Source organism: Procambarus clarkii, chromosome 29 (assembly GCF_040958095.1).
Source record: "Procambarus clarkii isolate CNS0578487 chromosome 29, FALCON_Pclarkii_2.0, whole genome shotgun sequence".
In the NCBI taxonomy this organism is placed as follows: domain Eukaryota; kingdom Metazoa; phylum Arthropoda; class Malacostraca; order Decapoda; family Cambaridae; genus Procambarus; species Procambarus clarkii.
Genome location: NC_091178.1, coordinates 7,752,236 through 7,780,196, shown reverse-complemented (window position 1 = coordinate 7,780,196; position 27,961 = coordinate 7,752,236). Strand labels below are relative to the sequence as shown.

At 42.2% G+C, this 27,961-nt stretch overlaps 1 protein-coding gene across 3 annotated transcripts; it reads right to left on the bottom strand.

The window, feature by feature from the left end:
* Nucleotides 1-28: 28 nt before the first annotated feature.
* Nucleotides 29-27,959, bottom strand: LOC123765001 (uncharacterized). 3 transcript variants are annotated; one of them, XM_045753315.2, is made up of 6 exons: nucleotides 27,753-27,959; nucleotides 24,033-24,152; nucleotides 18,896-19,075; nucleotides 4,424-10,612; nucleotides 3,109-3,275; nucleotides 29-1,094 (listed from the first exon to the last, which is right to left on the bottom strand). In XM_045753315.2, exons 1-6 carry the CDS (start codon nucleotides 27,816-27,818, stop codon nucleotides 1,007-1,009), a joined length of 6,810 nt encoding a protein of 2,269 aa, XP_045609271.2. In that variant the 5' UTR covers nucleotides 27,819-27,959; the 3' UTR covers nucleotides 29-1,006. The 3 variants fall into 3 exon arrangements, with proteins under 3 accessions (XP_045609271.2, XP_045609268.2, XP_045609269.2); XM_045753312.2 differs by having other exon boundaries at nucleotides 3,060-3,275; nucleotides 27,753-27,929; XM_045753313.2 differs by lacking the exon at nucleotides 24,033-24,152 and having other exon boundaries at nucleotides 3,060-3,275; nucleotides 27,753-27,929.
* Between the last annotated feature and the right edge of the window lie 2 nt (nucleotides 27,960-27,961).

The window sequence follows — 27,961 nt, the reverse complement described above, 5'->3', positions numbered from 1 at the left end:
AGGAAAAATTATAATAAAATAATTTAAGTGGTCATGTATCTGTTTATTTTATGCAGAGTATAAATCCTAACAACTTGCACTTACATCAGTAAGGCAGTACCGTATAATATACATAAAACTAATTTCTAGCACACTAAATTTATATACATAAAATCTTTATTGTAATGCTGGTTACTAAGTGAATTATAAACACTGATTATATTTTCTTTCTTACAAACACAACGATTATATTTTCTTTCTTACAAACGCATTTTTGTTTAAATGTAAAACAAATTATTCCCAAATGGAGAACATGTCCGATGCCCAACTAAAGAAATATAAACGTCATGTCAAAAATACAGTATCAACCTTTCATTATGAGAACATTGGTAAAAGTCCATGGCCTCCCAAGGCTTTGGTCTCATCATAAAAGCTAACTTGGGGAATTTTAACATTTTGTAGCAAGCCTCTTCAATGAAATACTTTAAGAATTTTTCATAAATTTTAAGTAAATAAAATGTATAACATCGAAACAAAATTTTCAATAGTTTGTTCCAAATGGGGATATCACTTGTCTATTCTTCAGTACTGCACTAAAGGTTTGAGATCTTGTTGCTTAACTGGAAAATATACAGCAGCACCAATTTTATTTTTATCCTTCAATATTTGTTTAGTTTAAAATTAAATTAGCCAAGCTTGAAATGCAGTACAGATACATTTCAAGTGCTGCCTTCTAGGGCTCCAGGCCAAGAAACAGTTCAGTATTGTATTGTATATAAAGATCTGTACATAATTTATTATACAATGCAGTACTTGACAAACTGACAATAGGTTTTTAACAACATTCACTGCTTTTGCAAAATAGACTTTATATAATTTTTATCCAGTTCTTCCTTTTCTGTTATGACACTAACAAGACCACGACTTTCTGCATTTTGGATGAGTGACTGCCAGTCCTTGTTCTTTGAGAGTGAAGAAAGACTTGCCACAATATAGCAGACTTTCCTTGCTCTGGTAAGAGCCACATTCAACCTCTGACGCTGTGAGAGAAATCCAATGTTGGCAGCTGTGTTAGCACGCACGAAGGAGAGAATGACGATGTCTCGCTCTTGCCCCTATAAAAAGAAATTTTTTATTTTATACCTGAATTTCCCGATATCCTATGCCTTAAGGCCTCAAGACATACAGTATCTAAGAAGCCCTATTCAAGGATATACTCTCAATTTGATCTTCCATTTCACCATGATTTCAACATTCATTATTCACCGAAAAACATACTTAATACAAAAGGCAATAGAATAATATGAAAACTCAAACACCAATACTTTACATTAATGTACATCATCTTCCAACTGTATAGCTCAATTATCAATAAAATTTGAGACAATTCTGAAGCTAATGAAAATAATGAAAAAATGCAAAGATATAGAGATAAAGCAGGAGTTAGAAAACAGCAGTGCTGAAAGCCAGATAAGTGGGGGAAGGAATGCAAGAACTCAACAGGCAGAGGGCACAACAACAAATGACCACATTTAACAATTTCTGCACTATTAAACCTAAGTTGAAATCTTATTTGGTTTGAAACTGTGTTACATAATATCCCAGTGGTCTATCAGACATTTCTCCACAATGCTGACATTTCCTACACTGATGACGACCATTGGAATGTATATACATACGTTCTATAAAAGAAACAATACATATCTTAATCACATTCTGTCATAACATCCTACAGAGATGGCTCTAACCATGATGAAAACTTAAACTGGCTCAAGTAATAGAAACCATTGACTAAAATGCCTAATTTCAATAGGTACCCTCCTTTTGCAATCATATATAAATGCTGTAAGTTTCAAGCAACACAATGACATGATATTAATATTACTGAAGTGAAAAACATGACAAAAGCAAAAAGCATTCTTCTAATGGTATACTATATTTGTAACATTCCTCAAAAACAAGTTGGAATATGTAGGAGCCAAGTGGTGCTCTCACATGAATATACCTACAAGTGAGCATCAGTGCAGACACCCGCTATAAACTTACCTACAAGTGAGCATCAGTGCAGACACCAGCTATAAACTTACCTACAAGCGAGCATCAGTGCAGACACCCGCTATAAACTTACCTACAAGTGAGCATCAGTGCAGACACCAGCTATAAACTTACCTACAAGCGAGCATCAGTGCAGACACCAGCTATAAACTTACCTACAAGCGAGCATCAGTGCAGACACCCGCTATAAACTTACCTACAAGTGAGCATCAGTGCAGACACCAGCTATAAACTTACCTACAAGCGAGCATCAGTGCAGACACCAGCTATAATCTTACCTACAAGCGAGCATCAGTGCAGACACCAGCTATAAACATACCTACAAGTGAGCATCAGTGCAGATACCCGCTATAAACATACATACAAGTGAGCATCAGTGCAGACACCCGCTATAAACATACATACAAGTGAGCATCAGTGCAGACACCAGCTATAAACATACCTACAAGTCAACATCAGTGCAGACATCAGCTACATACAGCATAAAGGGCAAAATAAACTAGAGAGAACTGCTATGGAAGAAAGAAGGAAAACCTCATGCATGACAATGCTTCAAGAGATGGAGAGCAACACCAAGATGAGAGCAGACTTTTAATACCAGATGATATTTTATTCCCTGTTCTTCACTACATCAAGGGATGTGAAAAGATGCATAAGGAAAATTTCATTGTTAAAACATACAAGAGAGAGAGACTGAGAAAATACAGTACTGTATAATGTTTTGGTTACAAATGGTGGGAATGCACTACAGGACAAGGTCGTGTGTAGAAACAGAAAACTAAAGAGCAACTGCAACCAATGTCCCACTTAATCCTTTTCTTAACTAGATACAGGTGCTCATACAATATTGTATTTTTAACCCCCTTTTATTTCACCCTTACCATTCTTTGAATTGCATTCACATCTTAAAATGACCCAATAAATACAGAACTGTACCACACGTCTGGTCACAATTACATCAGCATGTGAACTGTTTTACTGTTGTATACAAATTTACAACAAGTTAAAAGCAGAAAATAACTCACCTGAAAAGCATCAACTGTATTTATAGCAAGACTCAACCGACCAGTGTACCTTCCAAGTCTTTCTTCAAGATGAAATTTTTGTCGCTGGTATGGTGTTATGACTCCAATTTTTTGATTTCCAACTTGTGGCTCCAAGACCTCAATAATAAGACGGATCAGCGATGCTTCGGCGGGATTGTACAACTCATTTTTTTCGTCCCTTTGTTCTTGAGAAGTCTAGTTGAAGTGAAAAAAATACAGCACATGTCGACCAAATTAAAAAATGAAAATTAAATGTTTCAGTCACATAAGGGAAATTGAGGTGGTTGTGTGTTTTAAAGTTAAGGTGGTCGAGTATATTGTGATTGTGGTGGTTGTGTATACTGTATTATGATTGAGGTGGCTGTGAATATTAAAGTTGCGACTGCAGTGGACATGGTTCGTGTGAATTTAGTGGATTTGACCACTATTTGTAAACTTGATATGCTTATTACACTTCCTTAACACTTAAACCACTCCAAATGCTCTCAAGCAATTGGTCACTATGCTCCAAATGCCTGGAGGTGATTTGTGCTGTCCCATGATACTGTATTTGAAAGACCCACTGATTTTATGGGAACGTCATTTGACAAAAATCCTGAGAGCCTGAAGTTTCCTTCCTGGGCCAAAGAAATGTGTACCATATCTAGCACATCACCATCCAGTCACTGAACAGGCAGCGTGATTGTGCAAGGGATCATTGACATTACACAAAATTGTAAGGGCTTTGACTTGGAAGATCTTGGCGAAGAGGAATATGTTGCAAGTAGTTAACATGAATCTTCTCTCTCATAATATGAAATAAGCATCTCTAACAGCAAGGGAAGTAGGACCAAGGAGTGAGTGTGTGTGTGTGATGACTGACACGATACTGCACTGATGATTTGTATACCACCATACACAAGACAATGTCAAGTTGATAAGTGTTCTCCAAATACTGTCCTAACACCAAAATTCAATAAATATTAAAAATAAAAAGCATTCCTTGATGCTACCTAATGCCCAAGTGATAGGTGTGCCAGCATTTGTTACTTCTGCTCTTATTTGTCTCCCCTAAGAAAAACATGGATTCATCATGTTTAGGACATCTAGGTATTATATAATATTCATCAAACACTTTTGTTAGAGTTGATAACTGAATTGTGAAGGAAATTTCTAAACAATAACAAAATTAATAGGCCATCAAGAATTAATTTTTCGTAGCAAAGGATAACCTCAAATATTTATGTGATAAAATTGTACAGTACAGTACATGAAAATCTTCAATTTCAAACACAAAAACACATGTCCTTGATGTGATTTCCTCAAGGCATGATCTATTATATTAAAGTACTATACTTACTAACCTTTAGATCAAACACTATGTATGGCTTGAGGTCACAGCTCCGCTGATCAGCAATATTAGGATGGGTGGTTAACATGTCCATGTAGAAATGCTGAGAAGGCCATGCTGCAATCTCTGGATGCATTCGATATTGAATATTCAGAGTATGTATCATCTCTTTTAACTGTAGTTCTATCATAAAACGATGATACAGTCGCTCAAACAATGACTGCTTTAGGTTTTTGTCTTGTGCCAGCTGGGAGAGTACAGTTGCTGGGAGTTGCCGATGATCTCCAACTAGTACCAGTTTATGGATTTTAAACAGAAGTGGCAGCCATGTTTCTGTTTCCTTACACTGACCTGCTTCATCAATAATGCAGCAGGTAAAACTATCAGGGATTTTACCAAATACGTCTGACATGGCTCCAGACAAGCATCCTCCGAGGGTTGTTGTTATGACTTGTGCATTGATAAGAATTTGATGCTGCCACTTTTGTTGTAGCTCATATCTTTCTTGTGCCGTTGGCTGTGAACGAAAACTTCTCTCAAAGTCACATTTTGATCGAACTAGTTGATTCAGACGAATTTCCATTTGGGTTAAGATCGCCTTATTTACATTTGCCTTTCTGGCCTCTTGCAGTTTGTCTGCAGCCTCTTTCACGGTGGCACTCCTTCGATCCCACTCCTGCTTGGCGGAAACATTTTTAGGTGATGAAAGTTCCATTTTAATTTGTTTTTCAACAAATGAATCTAGAGTGCAGTTCTTGATTTCATGGTTGATACTTCCTTTGACACCAACTCGCACAACACGTAAAGCTATGCCAATTTCCCGAAGCTTGATGAGTCGTAATGTCAGCTCATCAACTGCAGCATTAGATGGGGCACACACCAAAATACGGCAAAATTTTAACTTTCTAACAGAAGACAACTTCACAATCTGAGCTATGAGAGCTGTGATCGTGCGAGTTTTGCCTGTGCCAGGTGGACCATGGATCAGACTCATTTTTGGCATGTGATAACTAGACACACACTTACTACTGACCTCTCTAACTGCCTGTACTTGTACATCATTGAGGGACATCCCATCAACTAAATATTGGCCATACTCATATTCACATTTAAAGACATCTTTGCTTGGTTGCAGGATTGCCTGACAAAGAGGAGAGCAAGGTAGTTTACATAATCCCTCCCATGTGCGAGTGCTTGGTCGAATATATGACACATTACTGATCAGAATAATTTTGCCACTTCTAACTTTCTGAATAACTTCTTTGGCTACTCGCACAACCATCATAAGGCATACTTCACCATAGGGACACGCTTGTTCCAATTCTCTTGATATCATACGCTTACGCTTTTTTTGGAAAAATTCCACATGGCCAAAGATGTGCATCTTTTTAACACCCTCTTGAATTCTGAGAGAGATAAGTGACCCTTGCCTAGGATGTAGCCCTTTGTTGCTTTGATCTTGTGCAATTAATGTAAACATATTCAGAGTCCAAAATTTAAGTGGATTTCTACCAGTTTCAACAAAAGCTTCTCTCACCCCATCTACTTGTGTGGGCAGCCATATGTTACTATGTTTGTACTTCATCCAATCTTGATAAATGCTCTCCCAAATCTCTAAGTACATGAGATTGCTGAATATTTCTTTATAATCATCAAAGGAATTGTATAGTATTAGAGTTGGGTAATTGGTACTGGTGACTACTGGTGGTGGGCGTGAACAACCTTTACCACTTATTTCACGTTTCTGCTGATCAAGTTTGTAAACCTCTAGCCAGTCATAATTCCACCGGCATATATGATAGATGAAGTGATCCATGAAATTTGGAGGAATGGGATTCTTCCACATTACAAGTTCTTTGGGCAGAACCTCTCGTGCTCTCACTTCTGGTATTCCGATCCTATTGCAGTCTTTGCGAGGTGATATAGCCAAAGTACTGACAAGATCCTCAGAATTAGATGGAAAATGTACTTTTTTCTTTTTGGTGTCGTGTGTTTCAAAAGCCAATTTTAATATCCCTGTACTTCCTTGAGGTTTTTCTCCATTATTGTTAAAGATTTTGTTTTCTTTATCGGTCTGAAAGAGCAAGGTTGTATTTTCTTGGTCACTATCTGGTAGAACAACTTTATTCTGTGGTTCCTTCACAGGGGGTAATATATTACTTGACATGTTTTTACTAGATTTTGTTAAGACAAGGCCAACTTCAGGAGCAATAACGTTCGATTTCGTTATCTTGGTGGCATCCTTTTCAGAGTTTTTGGGGATGGCATCCTTTTCAGAATTTTTGGGAATCTTATAACTTGATTTTTTATTTTTGTGGGAGGGTACTATAGAAGATGAAAAAATATCGACATCAATCAATCTCTCAGAGCGTGTTTTTCTTGTGACTTTGGCTGCTACTTTAGTTCGAGGTTTCTCTTGAGGCTGACACTCCTTTTGTACATTCTTTTTTTGAATAGAAATGTTTTCACCAGCACGTGGTTGATCAATTACTAGGTGTGATTTTCTGTTAACAGCTTTTCTTTTGTCATCATCTTTGGCTGTTTGGTGTTCCTTTTTTACTTTTGGAACAAGATGATGTTTCTCCCTAGGTTTGTGTTCCATTGTTGCTTTATATGGTTTAAGATTAAATTTAGTGGTTAAATTTTCCCTCAAGTGCGAACTTTTTCTGTGTTTCATTCTTTGTGGTGGAGTAGACATAGTTCTTCGCCTGGTAAACTTCTCCTCAGATTTCTTAATCTTTGAAACTGGTTCCTCATTCCTCCTCTCATGTCGAGTATCTTTACTCCTCCTATCAAACAAATAATCAGAACTATCACGATGTGATTTTACTCCATAATACTCTTGCGATCTGCTTCTTTTCCTAAGGTTATTACTTTTTGTTCGTGGCGGTGGCATTTTGGGATCTGTCAGCTGAGCGGTTCGTTTGTTTTTATTTCCTAATTTTTCAATAATAGCATTAAGATTTCTAGAGCAGTCTGGAGGTGCTTGATTATCTTTAGATGCACAAGCTACCTTATCATTATTTATTTCATGTAAAAAGTCTTGTGAAAGGACTGGCCACCATTTACTGGTACTTAAATCATCATCATCATCATCATCATCATTATCATTAACTTTATTTGTATTTATTCCACTTGGACCAGGCAAAGATTCTTGAAAATTCATATCAGAAGTAGATTTAGATCCCTTTCTCTCAATGTCATCATCAAAAAAGGATTGAGACAGAACTGGGAACCAAAGGTCATCATTTGCAACTTCTTCCTCTGGTATATCATTCTTTGAGAGGTTTGTGCTAACCTGGTTCTGTTTTTGTTCTTCGTCTTCTCTAAACAGGTCCTCAATATCCAAGTCTGGACTTGAGGGCATAGGACCAAAGGAGATATCTTGTGATGTTGACTCCTCTTCGTCACTCGAAACCCATATAGTTTCATCCACTTGGGAATATATGCAAATAACATCGTCCTCCTCCAATTCTTTTTCGAGTACATGTTCAGAATTTTCATCACGTTCAATCTTAACCTTAATATCACTATTCTCGTTGTCCACTTTCTCTTTCTTTATTTTAATCTTTTCCAAACAAAGCTCTTCAATTTTTTCCTTTTTTATTTTAATATTTGGAGGAAGGCCAGAATTTATAAGGACATCAGAAGTGCTTGCATCATCAATGCAATTTTGTCCAGTACTTATTCTTTCTGCTGGCGAGATGTATTCATTGCTGTTTTTCTTTATAGCTGTAGAAGCTTCTGATATATTAAAAGCTGTATCAGATGTTTTTCTTGTACTTATTCTTTCTGCTGAAGAGTCCAATTTACTGCACTTTTTCTTTCTAGATATTGAAGCTTCTGATGTATTGAAAACTGAATCAGTAGTTTTCCTTATGGCACTTGATATGTTATTATAACAAGCCTGATCAAGAAGCCTGCTCTTCTCACCGCTTGTAGATGATGGTTCAACCTTGTCCATAATATCTCTTCCCTGAGGCAAAGCCTGATCTGCTGCTGCATCAGTACTCTGAAGAGAATCGTGTGAGCTTTGACGCTCGTGTCTCCTTCCAGGCGCATTTATCTTACTTGTTCTAAAGCTGCCCTCGCTGTCTCTTCTCTTAATTACTTTTGCATTTCTAGAATGGTCATTTATTTTCATTTTTGATTCAGTGGACTCTGAACTATGCAACAAAGGAGAATGAGAAGTATGCTTCTTACTGACCAGAGGCATGTTTATATCTGGTAAATCGTCATCATCATCATCATCCAGCATAAGCAAACTATTCTTAACTGGAACATTTATACCATCTGGAGATGGTGTCTTATTGACTTCAGACACTGGAGATTGCAGTGTTATGCTCTTATTTTCATCCGATATGATTACTTTACCCTCACTAGCTTTATTTAATAAAGCTGAGGGTAATCTTTCAACAGCTATTGAACAACTTTTATATCTCCAGTCTCTTAAAGTTTCTTTTAGGGAAATTGGTTTTACTGTTGAATATTTACTTTCATTTGCTTTAGAATCAGTATTCATAACTTGCTCATTTGAAGATTTTTCTCTCTCACTCTGTAACTTGGACGACTCACTTAGATGAACTTTCTTCAAATATTTGTTAGGATTTTCAACACTTTTATTCATTTCTTCAATTGATTTCTCAGTAATATTTCTCTTTCTCTTGCCTAACACATCTGTTTTTTTGACTGGAGCTAAATTACCTCTAGTTTCATCAGCAACATTAATTTGCTCTTCTGTCTGTAACCCCTTTATGAGCTCATTATCTTTGTCACAGCTTATATTTGCATCTACATTGTTTATTCTATTCGTTTGTAAAGATTCTGTGTCAGACTGAGTGAGATCAATACTCATGGATGAATCATTGTCATCAATGTCATCAATGTCAACAACAATGACGTTAGGTTCGTGTGTCTGTCTGTTTCTTCGGTTTTCTGGAGTAGATTTCTCCACCAGTGAACCACTTTTTGTGTCACTGGAACCAATATTTATTCCTAAATTTGAATCTTCGTTGTCAATGCTCAAGGCTAAGGCTTTATCAGAATAAACCTTTGACTCTACAGGTAAATTACCTTCTTGAATATTCTCACTCAGCACTCGATCAGTCAAACGCTGTGAAGTTTGATGCAGCCGTGAATCATTGGGAAGTTGATTCCGTGGCAATACGTCTTCAGAAGCTGCTGGAATGTTATGCAAAGATGGAGTAATTCTATAATCTTTTGGAATTTGATATAAAGGTAAAACATTGGAAGAACTATGTGAAAGGTCAGAAATCGGCAAAAGATTATTTGAAGACTGAATCTGAACAGGAGCTATCCTTGCCGAAGGCTTCGTCTGATGACTGTCTTGCTCCAACCGAGTTTGTATTCTTATCTGTTTAGAATTAGGCACCAGGAATTCTGATCCAGTATGAAAACTACTGCGGACAGCAGCTTTTGGGTTACAGAGGCTTGACGTTGATTCATCTTTTTGATGAAATATAGGAGAACTATTTTTATGAACTTCTCTAAAGGCATTTTTATTATCTTGTTCATGATGAATTTGTTCGCGTGGCTCATGATGTGTTTTATTCATCCCTTGGTGTCCTTGTGCAGACCGGGGTTCACTCTGTGGTTCATAAATACCATCTTCACTCTGAATATCTGACTGGCTTCGAGCTGTTGTATATGTTATTGGTAATGCTGCCATCTGATTTGGGTAACCTTTTTTACATTCAGAACTTAAGCTATTTGAAACATATAATCCTTGAGGACTGTCATGGTCATTATTTTGTAGGTGCAATTCTGATAATGGTTCTTGAATCCTGCTTTGTGTTTGTGTCATTGACAGATGCCTCATGGGCTTGCACGGTGGCAGGTGTGTCACTGTAGAAGTGCTGCGAGTGGTTTGTGGTAAGGAAACGAGAGGAAGCGGTCTTGTATCTGTATTTTGAAGCCCAAGATTTGAGGGATTTTCAGATGTGAAATTGTATTTAGATGCCAAAGGATGACCAACATTGGCCCGAGATAATGGTACTCCTTGGATACTTTGCCTGGATGATCCAGGTTGCTGAATTGTATGATCAATAGTGTGGCTGACAGGACCATGCTTCTGAGATCCTGTCTGAAGACCTGAAGACTTGTTTATGAAACTAGCATCACTTCCTGAAGGTTCAGCATGGTCCCCTGAAGATAATGCTCTTGCCTGCTCTTGTTTCACATTCTGCAATAAACAATGATAAACTTACATTTATCTAAACAATTTGTAGAATTAAGTTAGGGTACACAGGTAGTGTACCCCACAATCACAAACCACAACAACCAATACAAGAACCTTGCAGAGTGCAACACCACCTTTCATTTTGCAACAAATCTCTTAAAATGATGAAAACTAGATGGATCAACTACATTCAGTGTTGAAGAAATCAACAAAAAAAATAGATTAGGACCTAGTGATTATAATAGATTATAGATTATAATAGATTAGAACACATAACTAAAAAGAGGAATGAATTTAACAAAGTGAAGAAAGAAATACTGAGATTAACTTAACTCACCACTTTAGCTCCACATAAAAGAAACTGAGACCAAATCCACTGATTAATGCATATCTAACCCAACAAACCCTCATACCAGTCCTCACCTGCACCAACTGTTGACATCATACCTGGAGAGGGTTTCGGGAGTTCTTCTACTCCCCCGAGCCAGGCCAGGCTTGACTATACACAGGCCAGCTTCCTCCTCCTCATTTTGGCCATCAACACTTACTATTATACAAAATTAAAAAAAAAACAGCAGTGAATGTAATGAAATGCCATTTTCTGGGTGAGACCCAGAGGCTCCCCCAGAGCTATCCAGGCTGATATGGATATATTAGACTTTGGCATCAGTCAGTGTGAATGGAGTTCTTAGGCCTACTGGAGACCATGAGCCAGAACCTGACCCCCTCAGAGAGGCATGAGGAGCAATGGCCTATAGAATTGCACATGTGATTTGGAGCATTCTATGTCTTCCAACGACTGGGTCAGGCACCCAGAAAGGTAAGCATCCCAAAACAAACACCTATTCTGGTTGAAACTACTACTGAAAAGTCAAACGAGTAGACAGAACTCCCCAAAGAAAAACGAACAAACAAGCATGACATCACCATATGCCGTGCCTCCGTCTGCGCAGCGCCCCCTCCCCCTGGGAGGGGGAAAGGGGAGCTCCAGACCCCCTCACGCAAACTACCCACACTTTCAGTTCAGAGGCTGGATGTCAAAACACGCGAAAAAAACGCCGACTGAAGGGATGCCAGGGAACCTCCGGGTCTTGCCCACAAAAAATGGCATTTCATCACATTCAATGTTGGTTTTCTGGGGAGAGCCCCTTTGGCTCCCCGGAGCTACTTACCAAAAAGACGAAAACAAGAGGGACTTACCCAAAAGGCAGTTGGCACTCGCTCCTCAACACGAATTCGAGACAACTGGCTGCTACCGCCGACCCAAAGTAACACAGGTCCGAATAGGCCCAGGAACAACGACCAGATAGCGCGCAGCCAGGACCTTGTTCGACCGCCAAAAGCCCCATGCCTGAATGTCAGCCCAAGACATGTTACCGAAGACGGCAAGAAGAGCAGCAAACTTACGAATGTCATGGGCACAGGGATAGGCAACAGGCTGGCTAGACCGAATAACCCCGCGAACAACCTGAGAGATCCGAACCCTGGAACAGGGAAGAAGGGAAACCGGATCAACCCAAAGCACGTCCTTGGACACAGATGCCGTGGCGGGTAAATAATGGCGGAAAGTGCCAACCGGACACAACATATGATGCACCCCCGGCCTGACCAACCAAGCATCAACAACCCAACGACCTCTCTGGAAAGCAGCCATCTCATTCTTCACCAGAAAAGAAGGAGACAGCTGTAAACAAACAAACCTATCACCAGATCCAAAAGAGTAGAAACCCATGCGCCAGAGGAGAGCATGAAGCTCCCTGACCCGACCTCCAGAGAACAAGACCACCTTAACAGAAAGAAAAGTACACCTAAGAAGAGACAAAAAAGAAATGGGAGGACTGCCAGGAAACTTCATACTGTCCTACCTTCATACTTCGAAGACGAAGCATGCAGGTAGGACACCATTAACGAAGCCACCTGATAATCACACAGATGGTGATAGACTCAAGTCAAAAATACCAGATACAAAGACTCTAGAAGATCGAACCAGCCACGCAACAGACCAGACCGATTTACTGAAAGAGGTGGAGCCGCGGGAAAACCCCCTGGGTTATCAAGACACCGAGCATGCAGTGCCTGAAACCAAGGCTGGGCCTGCCACCAAGAAGTAAAGAGGACTACTCTCCCCTGGTATGTCTCCAAGCGAGCTAGAACCTGGAGCAACAGCTAAAACGGGGGGGAAGGGAAGAGGTACAGGTAACCCCACCTCAACCAGTTCTGCCAAAAAGCATAGATCCCGACGGCTTTGCAATCGGGGAAGGGCGCCACATATACTGGGAGACGCCTCAACCAAGCTGATGTGAAAAGGTCCACCTCCGGGAGCCCATACATCCAGCAGAGCCAACTGAAAATGGCATGAGCATTCATTTAGGCCCATTAACACTTTCGTGCGCCTACGACATCAAACGTCGTAGGCGCACCAAATTTTTCTCTTGATTCTACTCCGGTGACGAGGTCCGGCATCACTCATTAAAATATTTGTTAAAAATTTAAATTTTATTCGATTAATCTGGGAGTGGTTTCGAAATGAGCGCCTTCAGACTGCGCACAATTTGATACCAAAACGAAAGACGTAACATGCGGGTACGACAGAAAGTACTCCAAGCATCCAAAGACGAGACGAAAGGGCAGTCTGCTAGCCAGGATGACTCCAGAGCCTCATAACGAACCCAGTAGGGAGATGAAGACCCAAACCTGAATGAAGACAGATCCATTATAGAGGCATAATCCGGATTGCGCAGGAAGTAAGCCGCAATAGCCGCCTGTACCTCATGAGGCTGGATGTGGGAAGCCGAAAGCCTCTGGAAAGACAGAACCGACGGACCCAAAGGGACACGGAACTGAACCTGGAGAGAAACCGACACCCAATCCAACTCGTACAGAGGAGGGGGGGGAAAGAAAACCCCACTCCTTGCAACAGTAAGCCCCGCTCGGAGGGTAGAAAAACCCAGGCGGGGTTCAATGGGGCCCGAGGCCCCCAAGTCAGCCCCTCCCCAACTCCTGAAACCTCCACAGCAGGACCCGGGGCTGAGTCATCCTCCAAAGCCCCGGCCTCAAAAGAAAAAGCCGGGGCAGCCGGAAAGGCAGGAATGAGGGAGGGAGGGGGGCCCAATGGTCAGATCCCGACGCCACGGCTGGAGGAACCGTCTCGAATGCCTCTGTTGCCACCCCCAAGACTGCCCGAGTCTCAGAACTGTCTAAACCCTGCCCCGACCTCGAAGCCTTCAGACGCTTCGGAGCAAGAAGCAGGGGGGAAGGGGAGAACCAGAATGCTCCACAGCAGGGGAAGAATGAGGAGGTGCGGACTGAACCAAGGCTGAAGCGACCAACACCCCCAAGTCCGGGTCCCTATAAGCAAAACGGGGCAGCCTCAGGGCTTCTGGGTTAGCAATCGACCTAGCGCGTTGCAACAACCTATATCTAGCATGCAACGCCTGAGCTGCCTGCACCCGGATCACAGTCCACTGATAGTCATCAGTGGACTGGGTGATCAGAGTCACTAACAAGCAACAAAACTCGCAAGACTCTGGGTCGATGGTGTCACCAACCCAACAGGTAGCATGATGGAGGCAAAAACAGTGAGTCACCCTGAGACGAAAAGAGAGAGCATCCCTCAAACTCGCACAAGGCGAGATGGGACCCAGGAGCTGCATCTATCGAACTCCCTTGCTCCCCTGCGGGGTTTTCTAGGGTCCATAGACTGGTGTCATTAAGGGTTCCTTAATGGTGCCAAGCTTCTAAAATCTGAACCCCCGAAACGTGTCCACTCATGGGGGGCCTAACAGGGAACACCACCCAGAAACACAGATATATATATATAATCCTAAGTATAGATAGGGGGTAACTAACCAAATGCAGACCCCCCACCAGGCAGGAAAACAAAAACAAAAGAAAAACCCTGTAAGAGGACAACGTACCCAGGCAGAACAGAGCCGGCCACTTTAATAGGTGATAACTAGCTGTGCAGTACCCCCGCGCCCCTACCAGTGCAAACTTCCCCTTACCCTAAGGTAAACAAGAGAGGAAGAAACCCACCAGCACACTCAGGGCAGTCTATTACCGAGCAGCAAAAGACCAAACAGAAGTAGACCCCAAGGTGAATTTAGGAAGATGGACCCAAGCCCCAAGGGCAGTACTTACTGGGCACTTAGGGAAGGCATCCCTAAGCACATGCAGCCTGAGCACCTGTGAAATTACTTCCCACTCATGCACTATCCTCAAGACAGCACTAGACACAAGACACAGCCCTGAACATAGAAATCAGGAGCTGGAGTCACATAACCAAGCCTCAAACCCATCAGCCGAGAACTGAAGGTGTGGGTAGTCGGCGTGAGGGGTCTGGGGCTCCCCCTTCCCCCTCCTGAGAAGGGGAAGAGCTGCGCAGACGGAAGCGCGGCATGTGGTGACGTCATGCTCATGTGCTCGTTTTTCTTTGGGGGGTTCTGTCCACTCGTTTGACATTTCAGTAGTAGTTCCAACTAGAATAGTTGATTGTTTTAGGATAATTACCTTTCTGTGTGCCTGACCCAGTCGATGGCAGACGTAAAATGCTCCAAATCACATGTGCAATTCTATAGGCCATTGCTCCGCTGGAGCAATTACAGACAACTGGAGGGTTCACAGAATATGAAGCCTCAAACCTGCCAAACAATTCCACAAACAATTCACAGGGAACAAGCCCAGCTAACTACCCTACTTATTTCTAGAGCTGATGATGAAATTGGAAGGGTGAGAGGGAATCCAGGAGCCACAAGGGCTCTACCAGAAAGAGGTGTTTCATTACATCCAACACTAGGTTTCTAGGGGAAACCCTCTGGAAGCTCCCTGAAGCTAGCTAACCACAGAGGATGAGAATTGAGACTTACCTGGGAGGAGGAGAAGCAGAAGGCACTAGGAAGAAGAGAACTCAGGCTGGGAGACACAGGCTGGTTAGACTTAATGACACTGCAGATGACACAGTAAATGTAAGTTTTGGAAAAGGAGGAACACTGAAACAGGCTCAACCAACAAGATGTCCACTGAGGCAGAACCAGTGGTCTGCAGGTAGCGGTGAAGAGCCGTCAGTGAAAACAGTAAATGTTGCACTCCCGGCTGAACCAACTGATCATCAATTACCAAAGGACCCCTTCCAAAGCCAGCCAACCCATTCTTTGCCAGAAAAGAAGGAAAAGGATGCAAACAAACTGTTCACCAGGGCCAAAGGAACAGAACCCATGCCTCCAGAGAAGTGCTCCCCAACCCTACAGCTGAAGGCAAGAGTCAACAAAAACACAGCCTTTAGAAAGACATCATGAACTGAAGAGGAAACTATAAACTGAGGTAAAGGAAGAAAGACCAAAACCCAGTTAATAGACCAGGAAGGTGCAGGAGCAGCATACGCTGGCCAATCAAGAAACAACTAAAGCAAAAAGGGCAGGATGACCTCAATCATAACAGAAGAAAGATGATGCAGAATCAGATGGCGAAATGAGACACAGGTGGGATACCAATAAACCAGCCACCTGCTCACCATACAAATGGTGATAGACCCCAAGTAAAAAAACTCCTGATGCATGCAGCAGAAGAGAAAGTCGAATTAGTGAAATATGTTGTCAGGCCAATCTGCTGAATACTATGGATACTGGGTGAGACACAACAGAAACCAAGGCTGGGCTTGCTACCAAGGAGCCAGAAGGATCACACCTCCCTGAGTACAACTCCAGGCTGAACAAAACCAGGAGCAACGTATGAACTTGAGGAAAATAAAAAAGGAATATCCAGTTGAAAGGCATCCACTGTGAAAGCCATGAAATTGGGGAATTGAGCCACATTGAAGGTAAGGCACTGGTTCCACACCTATGTGAAGAGGTCCACCTCAGGGCAATTTAAAATCTCGCAGAGCCAATGGAAGAAAACATCATTCATGGCCTACTCTGTGGAAATGTAATAGAAGCGAGATAACCCATTCACAACAAGTTTGGACACACCCTGCATGTGAACCATGTGGAGAACTAAACCTGAAGATTCAAAAGCCAAGGTACTCAAAGCATCCAGCTCCACAGGTCAATGGACCGAAGCACTCTCGCAATTGTTTTAGGCTATGAACCATGAAAGCAATTAGAGTAGAGCCAGTGCACGAAGCCTGAAGGAAGCTGAATCCTCCATAGGGCATGCCACACAGCCACAAACTTGCACTGCACTGTGTGCCCTATGGAATGTACCTGACCACCAATCCTCTGCAGCTTTGTGAGTACTGGTCATGAAGCCCCAATCCAGACCCAAGGTGTCTGAACACATTGAGCAACTAGGGAGGATGGCATCATGAAACCAAACCACAAAAAACTCTAAAGGAAAGCCGGCAAAGTACGAGTCGAAAAAGGGCAAGTGGGGCTCGAACCTGCCAATCCCAGGAGCAGTAAAACTTCCAAAACCATAGAAACCAGTACAGTGCCTGGAGCCAAACCCTACCCTATGGAAAAACCATGCAGGCAAAGTTCGAGCTCCCGCACAATCACCCGACCAACCAGTAAGTCACCCGAGGTCAATCCAACACCTGATGAAGATGAAGCTGCAGGCAGAGTAAACCCACTTGACCAACCAGCGAGTCACCTAAGGCCAATCCAACACCTGATGACGATGAAGCTGCAGGCAGAGCAAACCCACCAGAGGCAGGAACAGAGAAGCCAACCGAGAGTTCCAAACAAGGCCCACTGAAGACAAAATTCCATGAAGACAGAAATCTCTGGAAACATGACATCACTGATGCATCAAATGGGATCCAGAAGGGAAGCAGCTGAGTGATCATACTCAGACATAGACAGGATGTTAAGAAGAACTCTCCCTGAAGGAAAGAGACAGGATGTTAAGAAGAATTCTCCCTGAAGGAAAGAGACAGGATGTTAAGAAGAACTCTCCCTGAAGAAAAGAGACAGGATGTTAAGAAGAACTCTCCCTGAAGGAAAGAGACAGGATGTTAAGAAGAACTCTCCCTGAAGGAAAGAGATACTCTGCAGAAGGAACCAAGGTTTAAGAAGGGTTGAAGGACACCCAAGGACCCTCTTCAGGCTTCTTCCAGCCCCAGAAGCTTGCCATGTAGGAGAAGGTTCAGAGTGAGGGGAGGGGAAGAGAGGTTGTGGAGGCAAATGCCCTAAAACCCTGGTAGGACCAGAAGGCTCAACTGCCTCCACCATCGAAGTGGATGGGACCACCCCTGAAGAAAGCCGAGCTACACCCAGAGTTAAATCCAGACTCAATTCCGAGACTCTCAGATGCTTCAGAGCTAGAACTGGAACTGGGGGATTGGGGGAAAAGAACAGAAGCAGGGTGAACTACACCCACAAGGAAAAGAGGAGGAGGTACAGACTTAGTCCAACACCTCCAATTCCAAAACCTTAAACATCAGGGCATCCAGATGATTAATATGCCGCAAATGCCTAACTTAATTAAACCTAGCTCACAAAGTGGCATGAAACTGAAAAACTTCCAAATCTAAAGCCAAATCAGTAAGGGAAGAGACCCAGTAAGAACAATCCTCACAGAACATGGGGTCGTAGGTGTCACTAACCCAGCAGGTAGCACAGCAGATGCAGAAAGAATGATCATCTTCAGGTAGCAAAAACAATGAACACCCATCAAGCTTGCATTTAACCAGTGCGGGCTCGACAGGCCAATGCATAACGGACCACACCAGAGACCCACAAGGGGATTACCAAGGCATGAAGGCAGCTAAACAAGCAGGAACCCCAGGCATTGGGGCCACACACACACACACACACACACACACACACACACACACACACACACACACACACACACACACACACACACACACACACACACACTATAAGAACAGATACCAAATACAGCCAATACAACCAGTCCACAAATGATGACAGCAGTGCACCATATAAACAAGCATTTTATTTACATACCTGTCATTATTGATCGGATTAATATTTATCCAGCTACTTCCTAGCACTTGCAATAATATGGACCTTCAGTGACATCTAGAAAAGATCTCTGTGATACCATTATATTATTTCATCCGGCCTAACTGTGTATGATCCTTTCCATACATCACATTAGATCACATACACCTCAGGAAACAGCAGATTGAAAGGAGAAGGATTTGACTGGGAAATTGTGATGCTGTACTTGAGCAAGACTTTCACCTAGTAAACAAATTAAACTAATTCTGTAATATGAAGAAGACAGTCAGACAGCAGATTAGTTAAGAGCTTTTATTAAAGTTAAACATACACAGTATTTGTAGAAACAATTAATCCTTAACTACATAGAAAAACTTACTATCGAATCCTCCGTAGGCTGTGATTGACAGAGTTGTAAAAACACATAGTTATTATTTGCTATGCCATCCTCGACATGTGAAAGGGGAACACCCAACCCGATCTTACATCCTTTTCGGAGTTCTGCATATCTAGTGACATCCTGGAGATGAAGATCATCAACGTAGGTGGAGTTGGTGCCCTGAAAGACATTATGCAGTACTGTTTTTATTCCTACCCTTTCCAGCTTATTACAAAATACTGTATAACAATTTACATATATAGCATGCATTATTTTAATAACAATCCTTATTACTGTATAGGCAAACATGACAAATTTATAACTGCTATAGCAAACCACATTAGAGATAATGTGCTAGCTACTTAAATTACTGTATTCCCAAGCTGTTCCACATTCCAAGAAATTCTATCGTATTTACTTAAAGGCTCCCAATAATCTCCAAAGTTTCTACGAATCATTTAAGACAACAGCCAGCAAGCTTTCCATCAAACCAAATGATGATCAGTCTGCCAAGTGAGGATCAAACTGGGTCCACATGGCCAGGTGGAGGCAGGTATAAAACAGCTGGAGACAAAGCAAACTGACAATCTAGTTTCTTCAACTCCCACACCAGATAACACAAGCCTAGCTACAGAGCAGCCAGCCACTCCCAACCTTATCAAGCTCTTTGTTCTTGCCCTCCTTCCATCTCTCCATCCCCGGCTTCACTCAAGCTCTGATAATTAGATAAGACTGATAATTAGATAAAGCTCTGATAATAACTTCACTCAATTAGATAAACTCGTGCCTTAATCTGAGCTCTTCTGTCCAGGCCTCACACAAGCTCTCGACTTTCAGGCAACTTCAGCACTACATCTTACCCGATTCCACCAGCAGCATGTCACAAGTATTCTTGTCCTATCCTACAATTTCTAACAACTGTACCATTTTTAACACCCAACTGTAACCATACTACATTAAATAAACAAAAAATCTGCATTGAACGTAATGAACTCTAATTTCTGGGTGAGCCCTGGTAGCTTCCTGTAGCTAAAATCTACGATGTATTCACTGTCTAAAAGTTGCTATCAGTTGCAGAGTTCTCTGGTCTACCGGAGACCCAGAGCCAGAACCTGGCTTCCTCACAGAGGCACAGGGAGATTTATATTTTTCTATGCCACCACCAGGTTTGCACCCAGAAATTCAATAAGACAAAACAGACCAAAGCTAACTACTGCCTGTGCCTGTAAACTCAAAAACAGCCCATAGAACTCTCCCAAATTAGATAAACAAACAACGAAAAACATTTGTTCTGGCTCACGCTTATTAACTTCCTTCCCCCTGTCCTTGTTTGGGGGACTGAGGGGGGGGGGGGGTAGGGGGTGCAGTCTGCAGCTGGCAGTCCACTAGCCGGTCAGTCCAACAAATGATGTAAAACATCCAACTCCTTGGGGGTGGGAGAGTGACAGGGAGCCATGGGGCTCACCCAGAAATTGGTGCTTCATTACATTCAACCCTAATTTTCTGGGGGGAGCTGCCCCTTGTGGCTTCCTGTAGCTATCTACCCATAGGGAAGAAAAATGGGACTTACTAGGAAGGAGGATGCACCATAGAAATCACAACAAAGAAATGGCAGGCTCAGACAGCTGACCCAAAGCCACACAAGGAAGCTGCAGCCCAGTGATATTCACCAAGTACAGTATTGAGCTGACGGATGTACCTTGTTTGAACCCCTGTTCGAATGACCTGAATGTCAACCGGGAACCACAGTACCCAAGTGTCAACCCATGACATATTAGTGAAAACTGCCAAGCGGGTGGCATATCTGTGAATATCATGGGCACAAGGGTAGACCACAGGCTAGCTAGGTTTAATGCACCACTCACAAGGCCTCTAGTACTGACACAGAAGAGGTGATGTAAAAGTAGCGATGCAGAGCCACCACTGGACACAAGACATGATGCACTTGTGGCTGAACCATTCAAGCCTCAATCACCAAGGGGACACCTTTGGAATCCAACTGACTCTTTCCTTGTCCAGAAAAGAAGGAGCGGACTAGATATTAACAAAACAACCACCAGGACCAAAAGAACAAAAACCCAAGAACCAAAGAAGAGCATGTACTCACCTAGTTGTACTCGTCTACTTGTGCTTACGGGGGTTGAGCTTTGGCTCTTTGGTCCCGCCTCTCAACCGTCAATCAACTGATGTACAGATTCCTGAGCCTACTGGGCTCTGTCATATTTACATTTGAAACTGTGTATGGAGTCAGCCTCCACCACATCACTTCCTAGTGCATTCCATTTACTAACTACTCTGACACTGAAAAAGTTCTTTCTAATGTCTCTGTGGCTCATTTGGGCACTCAGCTTCCACCTGTGTCCCCTTGTGCGTGTGCCACCCGTGTTAAATAATCCATCCTTGTCCACCCTGTCAATTCCCCTGAGAATTTTGTATGTGGTGATCATGTCTCCCCTAGCTCTTCTGTCTTCCAGTGACGTGAGGTGCAGTTCACGTAGTCTGTCCTCATAACTCATGCCTCTTAGTTCTGGGACTAACCCAGTGGCATACCTCTGAACTTTTTCCAGCTTCACCTTGTACTTGACTAGGTACAGACTCCATGCTGGGGCTGCATACTCCAGGATTGGCCTTACATATGTGGTATACAAGGTTCTGAAGGATTCCTTACACAGGTTTCTGAAAGCAGTTCTGATGTTAGCCAGCCTCGCATAGGCCGCTGATGTTATTCTTTTGATGTGGGTTTCAGGAGACAGGTTTGGCGTAATATCAACTCCCAGATCTTTCTCTTTGTCCATTTCGTGAAGGACTTCATCTCCCATTCGGTATCCAGTGACTGGCCTCCTAGTTCCTTCTCCTAGTTTCATTACCTTACATTTACTTGGGTTGAACTTTAGTAGCCATTTGTCGGACCATTCCTTCAGTTTGTCTAGGTCATCTTGTAGCCTCATACTATCCTCCTCTGTCCTGATCCTCTTCATAATTTTCGCGTCATCATCGAGAGGAACGAGTCAATTCCTTCTGGAAGATCATTTACGTATATCAGAAACAGTATAGGTCCAAGGACTGATCCCTGCGGGACTCCACTGGTGACTCCCCGCCACTCCGAGACCTCACCTCTCACGGTGACTTGCTGTGTCCTGTTGCTTAGGTACTCTCTTATCCAGTGGAGTACCTTCCCTTTCACTTCTGCCTGCATCTCCAGTTTGTGCACTAGTCTCTTATGTGGTACTGTGTCAAAAGCTTTCTGGCAGTCCAGAAATATGCAGTCTGCTCAGCCCTCTCTCTCTTGCCTGATTTTTGTTGCCTGGTCATAGAACTCAATTAATCCTGTTAGGCATGATTTGCCATCTCTGAACCCATGTTGATGTTGTGTTACAAAGTTCTTTTGCTCCAGATGTTCCACTAGCTTTTTTCGCACAATCTTTTCCATCATCTTGCATGGAATGCAAGTTAGGGACACTGGCCTGTAGTTCAGTGCCTCCTATCACCCTTCTTGTATATTGGGACTACATTGCCCGTCTTCCAAATTTTTGGCAGTTCGCCTGTTACCAGTGACTTGTTGTACACTATGGACAGTGGTAGGCACAGAGCCTCTGCTCTTTCCTTAAGGATCCATGGCGAGATTCCATCCGGGCCTATAGCCTTTGTCACGTCCAAATCTAGCAGATGCTTCCTCACCTCCCCACTGGTAATCTCTAACTCCTCTAGTGGTGTCTAGGTTGGTGTTCCCTCCCTTATCTCTGGGACTTCTCCTTGCTCTGAGGTGAAGACTTCCTGGAATTTCTTATCGAGTTCCTCGCACACTTCCTTGTCGTTTGTAGTGAATCTTTCTGCCCCTATCAAGTGAGTGAGTGAGTGAGTGAGTGAATGAGTGTGTGTGTGTGCGCGTGCGTGTGTGTGCGCGCGTGCGTGTGTGTGCGCGCGTGCGTGTGTGTGCGCGCGTGCGTGTGTGTGCGCGCGTGCGTGTGTGCGCGCGTGCGTGTGTGCGCGCGTGCGTGTGTGCGCGCGTGCGTGTGTGTGTGCGCGCGTGCGTGCGTGTGTGTGTGCGCGCGTGCGTGTGTGTGTGCGCGCGTGCGTGTGTGTGTGTGTGCGCGCGTGCGTGTGTGTGTGTGTGCGCGTGCGTGTGTGTGTGTGTGCGCGCGTGCGTGTGTGTGTGTGCGCGCGTGCGTGTGTGTGTGTGTGTGTGTGTGTGTGTGTGTGTGCGCGCGTGTGTGCGCGTGCGTGCGTGTGTGCGCGTGCGTGTGCGTGCGTGCGCGTGCGTGTGCGTGCGTGCGTGTGTGTGTGTGTGTGTGTGTGTGTGTGTGTGTGTGTGTGTGTGTGTGTGTGTGTGTGCGCGCGTGCGTGTGTGTGTGTGCGCGCGCGTGCGTGTGTGTGTGTGTGTGCGCGTGCGTGTGTGTGCGCGTGCGTGTGTGTGTGCGCGCGTGCGTGTGTGTGTGCGCGCGTGCGTGCGTGTGTGTGTGTGCGCGCGTGCGTGTGTGTGTGTGCACGCGTGAGTGTGTGCGCGCGCGTGCGTGTGTGTGCGCGCGCGCATGCGTGTGTGTGTGCGTGCGCGCGTGTGTGTGCGCGTGCGTGTGTGCGTGCGTGCACATGTGTGCGCGCGCGTGCGTGTGTGTGTGCGTGTGTCATATAAAAAAAGATATATGCCACTGCTCCCTGCACCTATGTGAGGAGGCCAGGTTCTGACTCTTATGTCTCAAGTAGGCCAGAGAACTCTGTGACTGATGGCAACTCTTAGACATTACATACATCGGAGATGTTAGCTACAGGGAGCCATAAGAGAGCTTTCCCCAGAAAGCCCCCATACTCTTTGAATATTGTTACCCAAAACTTTACATGTTACAAATAAAAAACTTCTTAATTATAGTCTTGTACCTTTATATCATGCCTTATCTGCAAACTCTAAATTTTGAGCCTTAAATCTGTGTTATTCTTTAGGTGAAATAACAAAGTTATCCCAACAATGTTAAGTGAAAGCTGTACTGCCAGTCAGTTCCCAGATATTATTGATTCTGGTAATTCCTTACTAAACTAACACAGTTCTATTTGAGTAAAACTTATTAATACTGTACAATATTCTATGATAAGTTATATATTACCAGATCATGTAACTACAGGAAAGGCCTTGAGATTTTTGTACCTTGAGGTTTTTGATGATAAGGGTGCCATTGGGAGGTACACGCTGGATTTCGCAGTGTTGTCTGGAGATGTGAGGACTCGTAAAAATAAAATCACATGAATTGTTTCGCCCGATTAGGAACTGGAAACCAGAAAGTTTTGTAGTCATGTTTATTGTACAATACTGAACAGAAAACAGAATCATCATCACACTTCATCAACAAAGATCCTGTTAAACATTCTATCACTCCCACTCCCTTAAGTAAAAACATCCCCACATGAAAAAACTATATACAGTATTATTAGATGCTTTAAAAATAGCTGATCAAGAGAGACTGCATCCACAAGCCATCATATTTTGAGATATGAACTATGGTGTAATAAGTGTATCAGTATTCATACATCAGTAACTAGACTGGGATGAGATTCAGCTGTTTTTGCTCTGACTCTAAGCCTTTTGTAACTGGCGCATTAATTTGATATTTCTTGACATTCAAATTCATTGCAGTATTTCTGTTTGAAGATGTGGATGGAAGTGACTTTGATGGCATTTTCTTTCAGGACATTTATAAATAATAAAACAATAAATAAATGTTTATTCAGGTAAAGTACATACATACAAGAGGTTTTACAAAAATTGATAGATTTATAGATAGAGCTAGTACATACAATGCCTAAAGCCACTATTATGAAAAGCGTTTCGGGCAGACAATACTTTCAGACAATTCACTTGCTTGCATTTCACTTGCTGACCACACATACAGGGGGGTGCGTGTTTTTTCTTACATTTCTATGACTCAAATGTGTTTCCAACCTCTACCGATGTTCTCTTATTATTTTCTCTGTTTAAAGACTGTCTTTGTTTACCTTGTCTATTCCCCATCCAAATCTAGTATGTAGAGTTCATATCCACCTCTACCCCTGCTCTCCTCTAAGGTTTTGAGATCAAGTTTCCATAGCCTGTTCCCATAAATCGGTCCTCTAAATTAAGATACAGGTGCAAACTCCTGTTCACTTTCAAGTTTCTTTTTTACCTTTATATTGTTAAGAGAGCTCAAATTCAAGCCTCCATATAACCCTGACCTCTTAGCATCTCTGCCTCAACTTACATCTCCTATTACACCACCATACTCACTTAGATATCATTCCAAGATCATATATGGAGGAACACCTGGACCATTGGTGAGAACCCTAATTCAGTACAGTACTGTACTCCAGTATTATTGCAGTATCATTAATTATATACAGCATTTTGATGTCTTTAGTTTACAGTATTTTGCAACCCTGTAGAATATGGTGGTACAGTATACTTTCAGACAATTAATATTTTTGTGAACAGAAGGGTACATGTACATATGATAAATAAATTCAACTTGTGATTTGCCATCAGTCCTGAGATGATCTAATGGCATTTTGAAAAGCATATAAAGTTTAACCAGACTGTAGCATCATTCTCAACTAACACTTGGGGCTCCTGGATTTGATTACCACCCGGGAGAAAAATACTGTGGTTGAGCACATTTCCTTTCACCTCATGTGTCTGTTCACTCAGCAGTAAAAAATAATAATTGTAATAAAAATAATATTTATTTTAGGCAAGAGTATATATATACATACGATACATGAACATTGCCTAAAGTCACTAATAGGCAGAGGGTTTTGGGCATAATATAAAAATTAGGAAACTATAAGTTTAATGGGGTAATTCTTAAAATTAAATAAGACAAAATACAGCAACATGAGTTATTTTATGGGTTGATGGAGAGAATTTAGCTTGAGTTAGCCATCAAGTAACTATAAAAATGTATATATTTTTGCTTTCACTTCAGTTAATTTTTTGACAAACGATTTAAAATTTAGCTTATATTTCTGTCTTTCTGATATAAAAACCTGCTTTTATTACAGTTTCTAGATAAATGTAAAAGAAATGTGTGAAACTTTAAATGAAAAGTGCCAAAGTGTGTTTGTACAAAATGAAATCTTCAGAGAACAAGACACAGTTAGAATTCCAGAGAACAACAAAAAGCTCATAGGGGTGTCTAGAGAGGAAGTGGAAAAAACGCTCAAGGAGCTAAGCAAGAAAAAAGCAGTTGGCCCAAATGAAGTTTCACCATGGGTTCTGAGAGAATGTGCATATGAGCTCAGCATTCAACTTCAACTGATTTTTAAGACATCCTTGTGTACAGGAGTCCTAGCAGATGTGTGGAATAAGGCTAACATAGTTCTAATCTACAAAAGTGGCAGCAGGGAAGACCCCTCAATTATAGACTTATATCATTGACAAGTGTAATAATCAAAATATTGGACAAAATAATTAAAATTAAATGGGTACAACACCCAGAGAAAAACGATATAACAGGCAGTATAGCTTTCGATCTGGAAGATTTTGTGTAACGAATTTACCCAGTTTCTATGATCAAGCCACCAAGATTTTACAGGAAAGAGATGGTTGGGTTGACTGCATCTATCTGGACCTAAAAAAGGCTTTTGACAGAGTTCCACATAAAAGGATGATCTGGAAACTGAAACATATTGGAGGAGTGAGAGGTAGGCTTCTAACATGGCTGAAAAATTTCCTAACCGACAGAAAATGAGGGCAGTAATCAGACGCAATGTATTGGATTGGAGAAATGTCACAAGCGGAGTACCAAAGGGTTCAGTTCTTACACCGGTAATGTTCATTGTCTACATAAATGATCTACCAGATGGAATACGGAATTATATGATCATGTTTGCTGATGATGCTAAGATAATAGGGAAGATTAGAGACTTAGATTATTGTCATGCCTTTCAAGAATACCTGGACAAAATAAATATATGGAGCACCACTTGGCAAATGGAATTTAATGTGAATAAATGCCATGTTATGGAATGTGAAATAGGAGAACATAGACCCCACATAACCCATAAATTATGTGAGAAATCCTTAAAGAATTCTGATAAAAAAAAAAGATCTAGAGGTGATTCCTCTAGATTGAATTGAAATAACTGATTGAAGATTCCTCATTAAACAGAAAACTATCACCTGAGGACCATATAAAGAACATCGTGCGAGGAGCCTATGCAACACTAAGAAGCGTTGTGGTCAGACGGGAAGGTCGGACCCGGTGTTCACAGGGTCACCAGTTCGAACTCTTGTGTTTAATTTGAGCTTCCTTTTAGACCATTGTCGTCAATGGCTATACATGCCCACGTGATGACTGTTAGTCTCAACGATCACAATTTTTAGAAGCCATCGTAGACCAGCTGTGGGAGCATATTCCGTGGCCGCCACGGAAGATGTTTAGAGGCATTAAATATGTCAAAACTAGAAGATAGAGGAAAAAGAGGCAATGTGATCACTACGCACAAAATAGAAACGGGGAATCGACAAAACTGATAGAGAAGAATTCCTGAGACCTAGAACTTCAAGAACAAGTTGTCATATATTTAAACTAAGTAAACAAAGCTGCTGAAGGAATATAAGAAAATTCACTTTTGCAAACAGAGTGGTAGACTGTTGGAACAAGTTAAGTGAGGTGGTGGTGGAGGCCAAAACCGTCAGTAGTTTCAGTACGTTATATGACAGAGTACTGGAAAGACGGGACACCACGAGCGTAGCTTTCATCCTGAAACTACACTTAGGTAATTACATACACAGTTTTCCTGTCCCTGACAATGGGAACTATTAATATTTACAGGAAGTAAACATTGTATAAATACCCGCTGGAATTATGTATAAAAAAAATAGCATTGCACTTACACGATCTTGCTGTGGATTCAAGATATATCTCTTATTAGTGCCGAGCCGCAATAGGTGGAATTCCATTGTTTGGTGTGAAGCCAAGACGCTAAACACAACGTCATCTCTCTACCATCAATTCATGTTTACATGCTCCTCTCTCTTTCCTCAGCCCCGTTCCTCATTAATCTTCATTCCTTTACCTTCGCTCGTCGTCGACCCGCAACCAA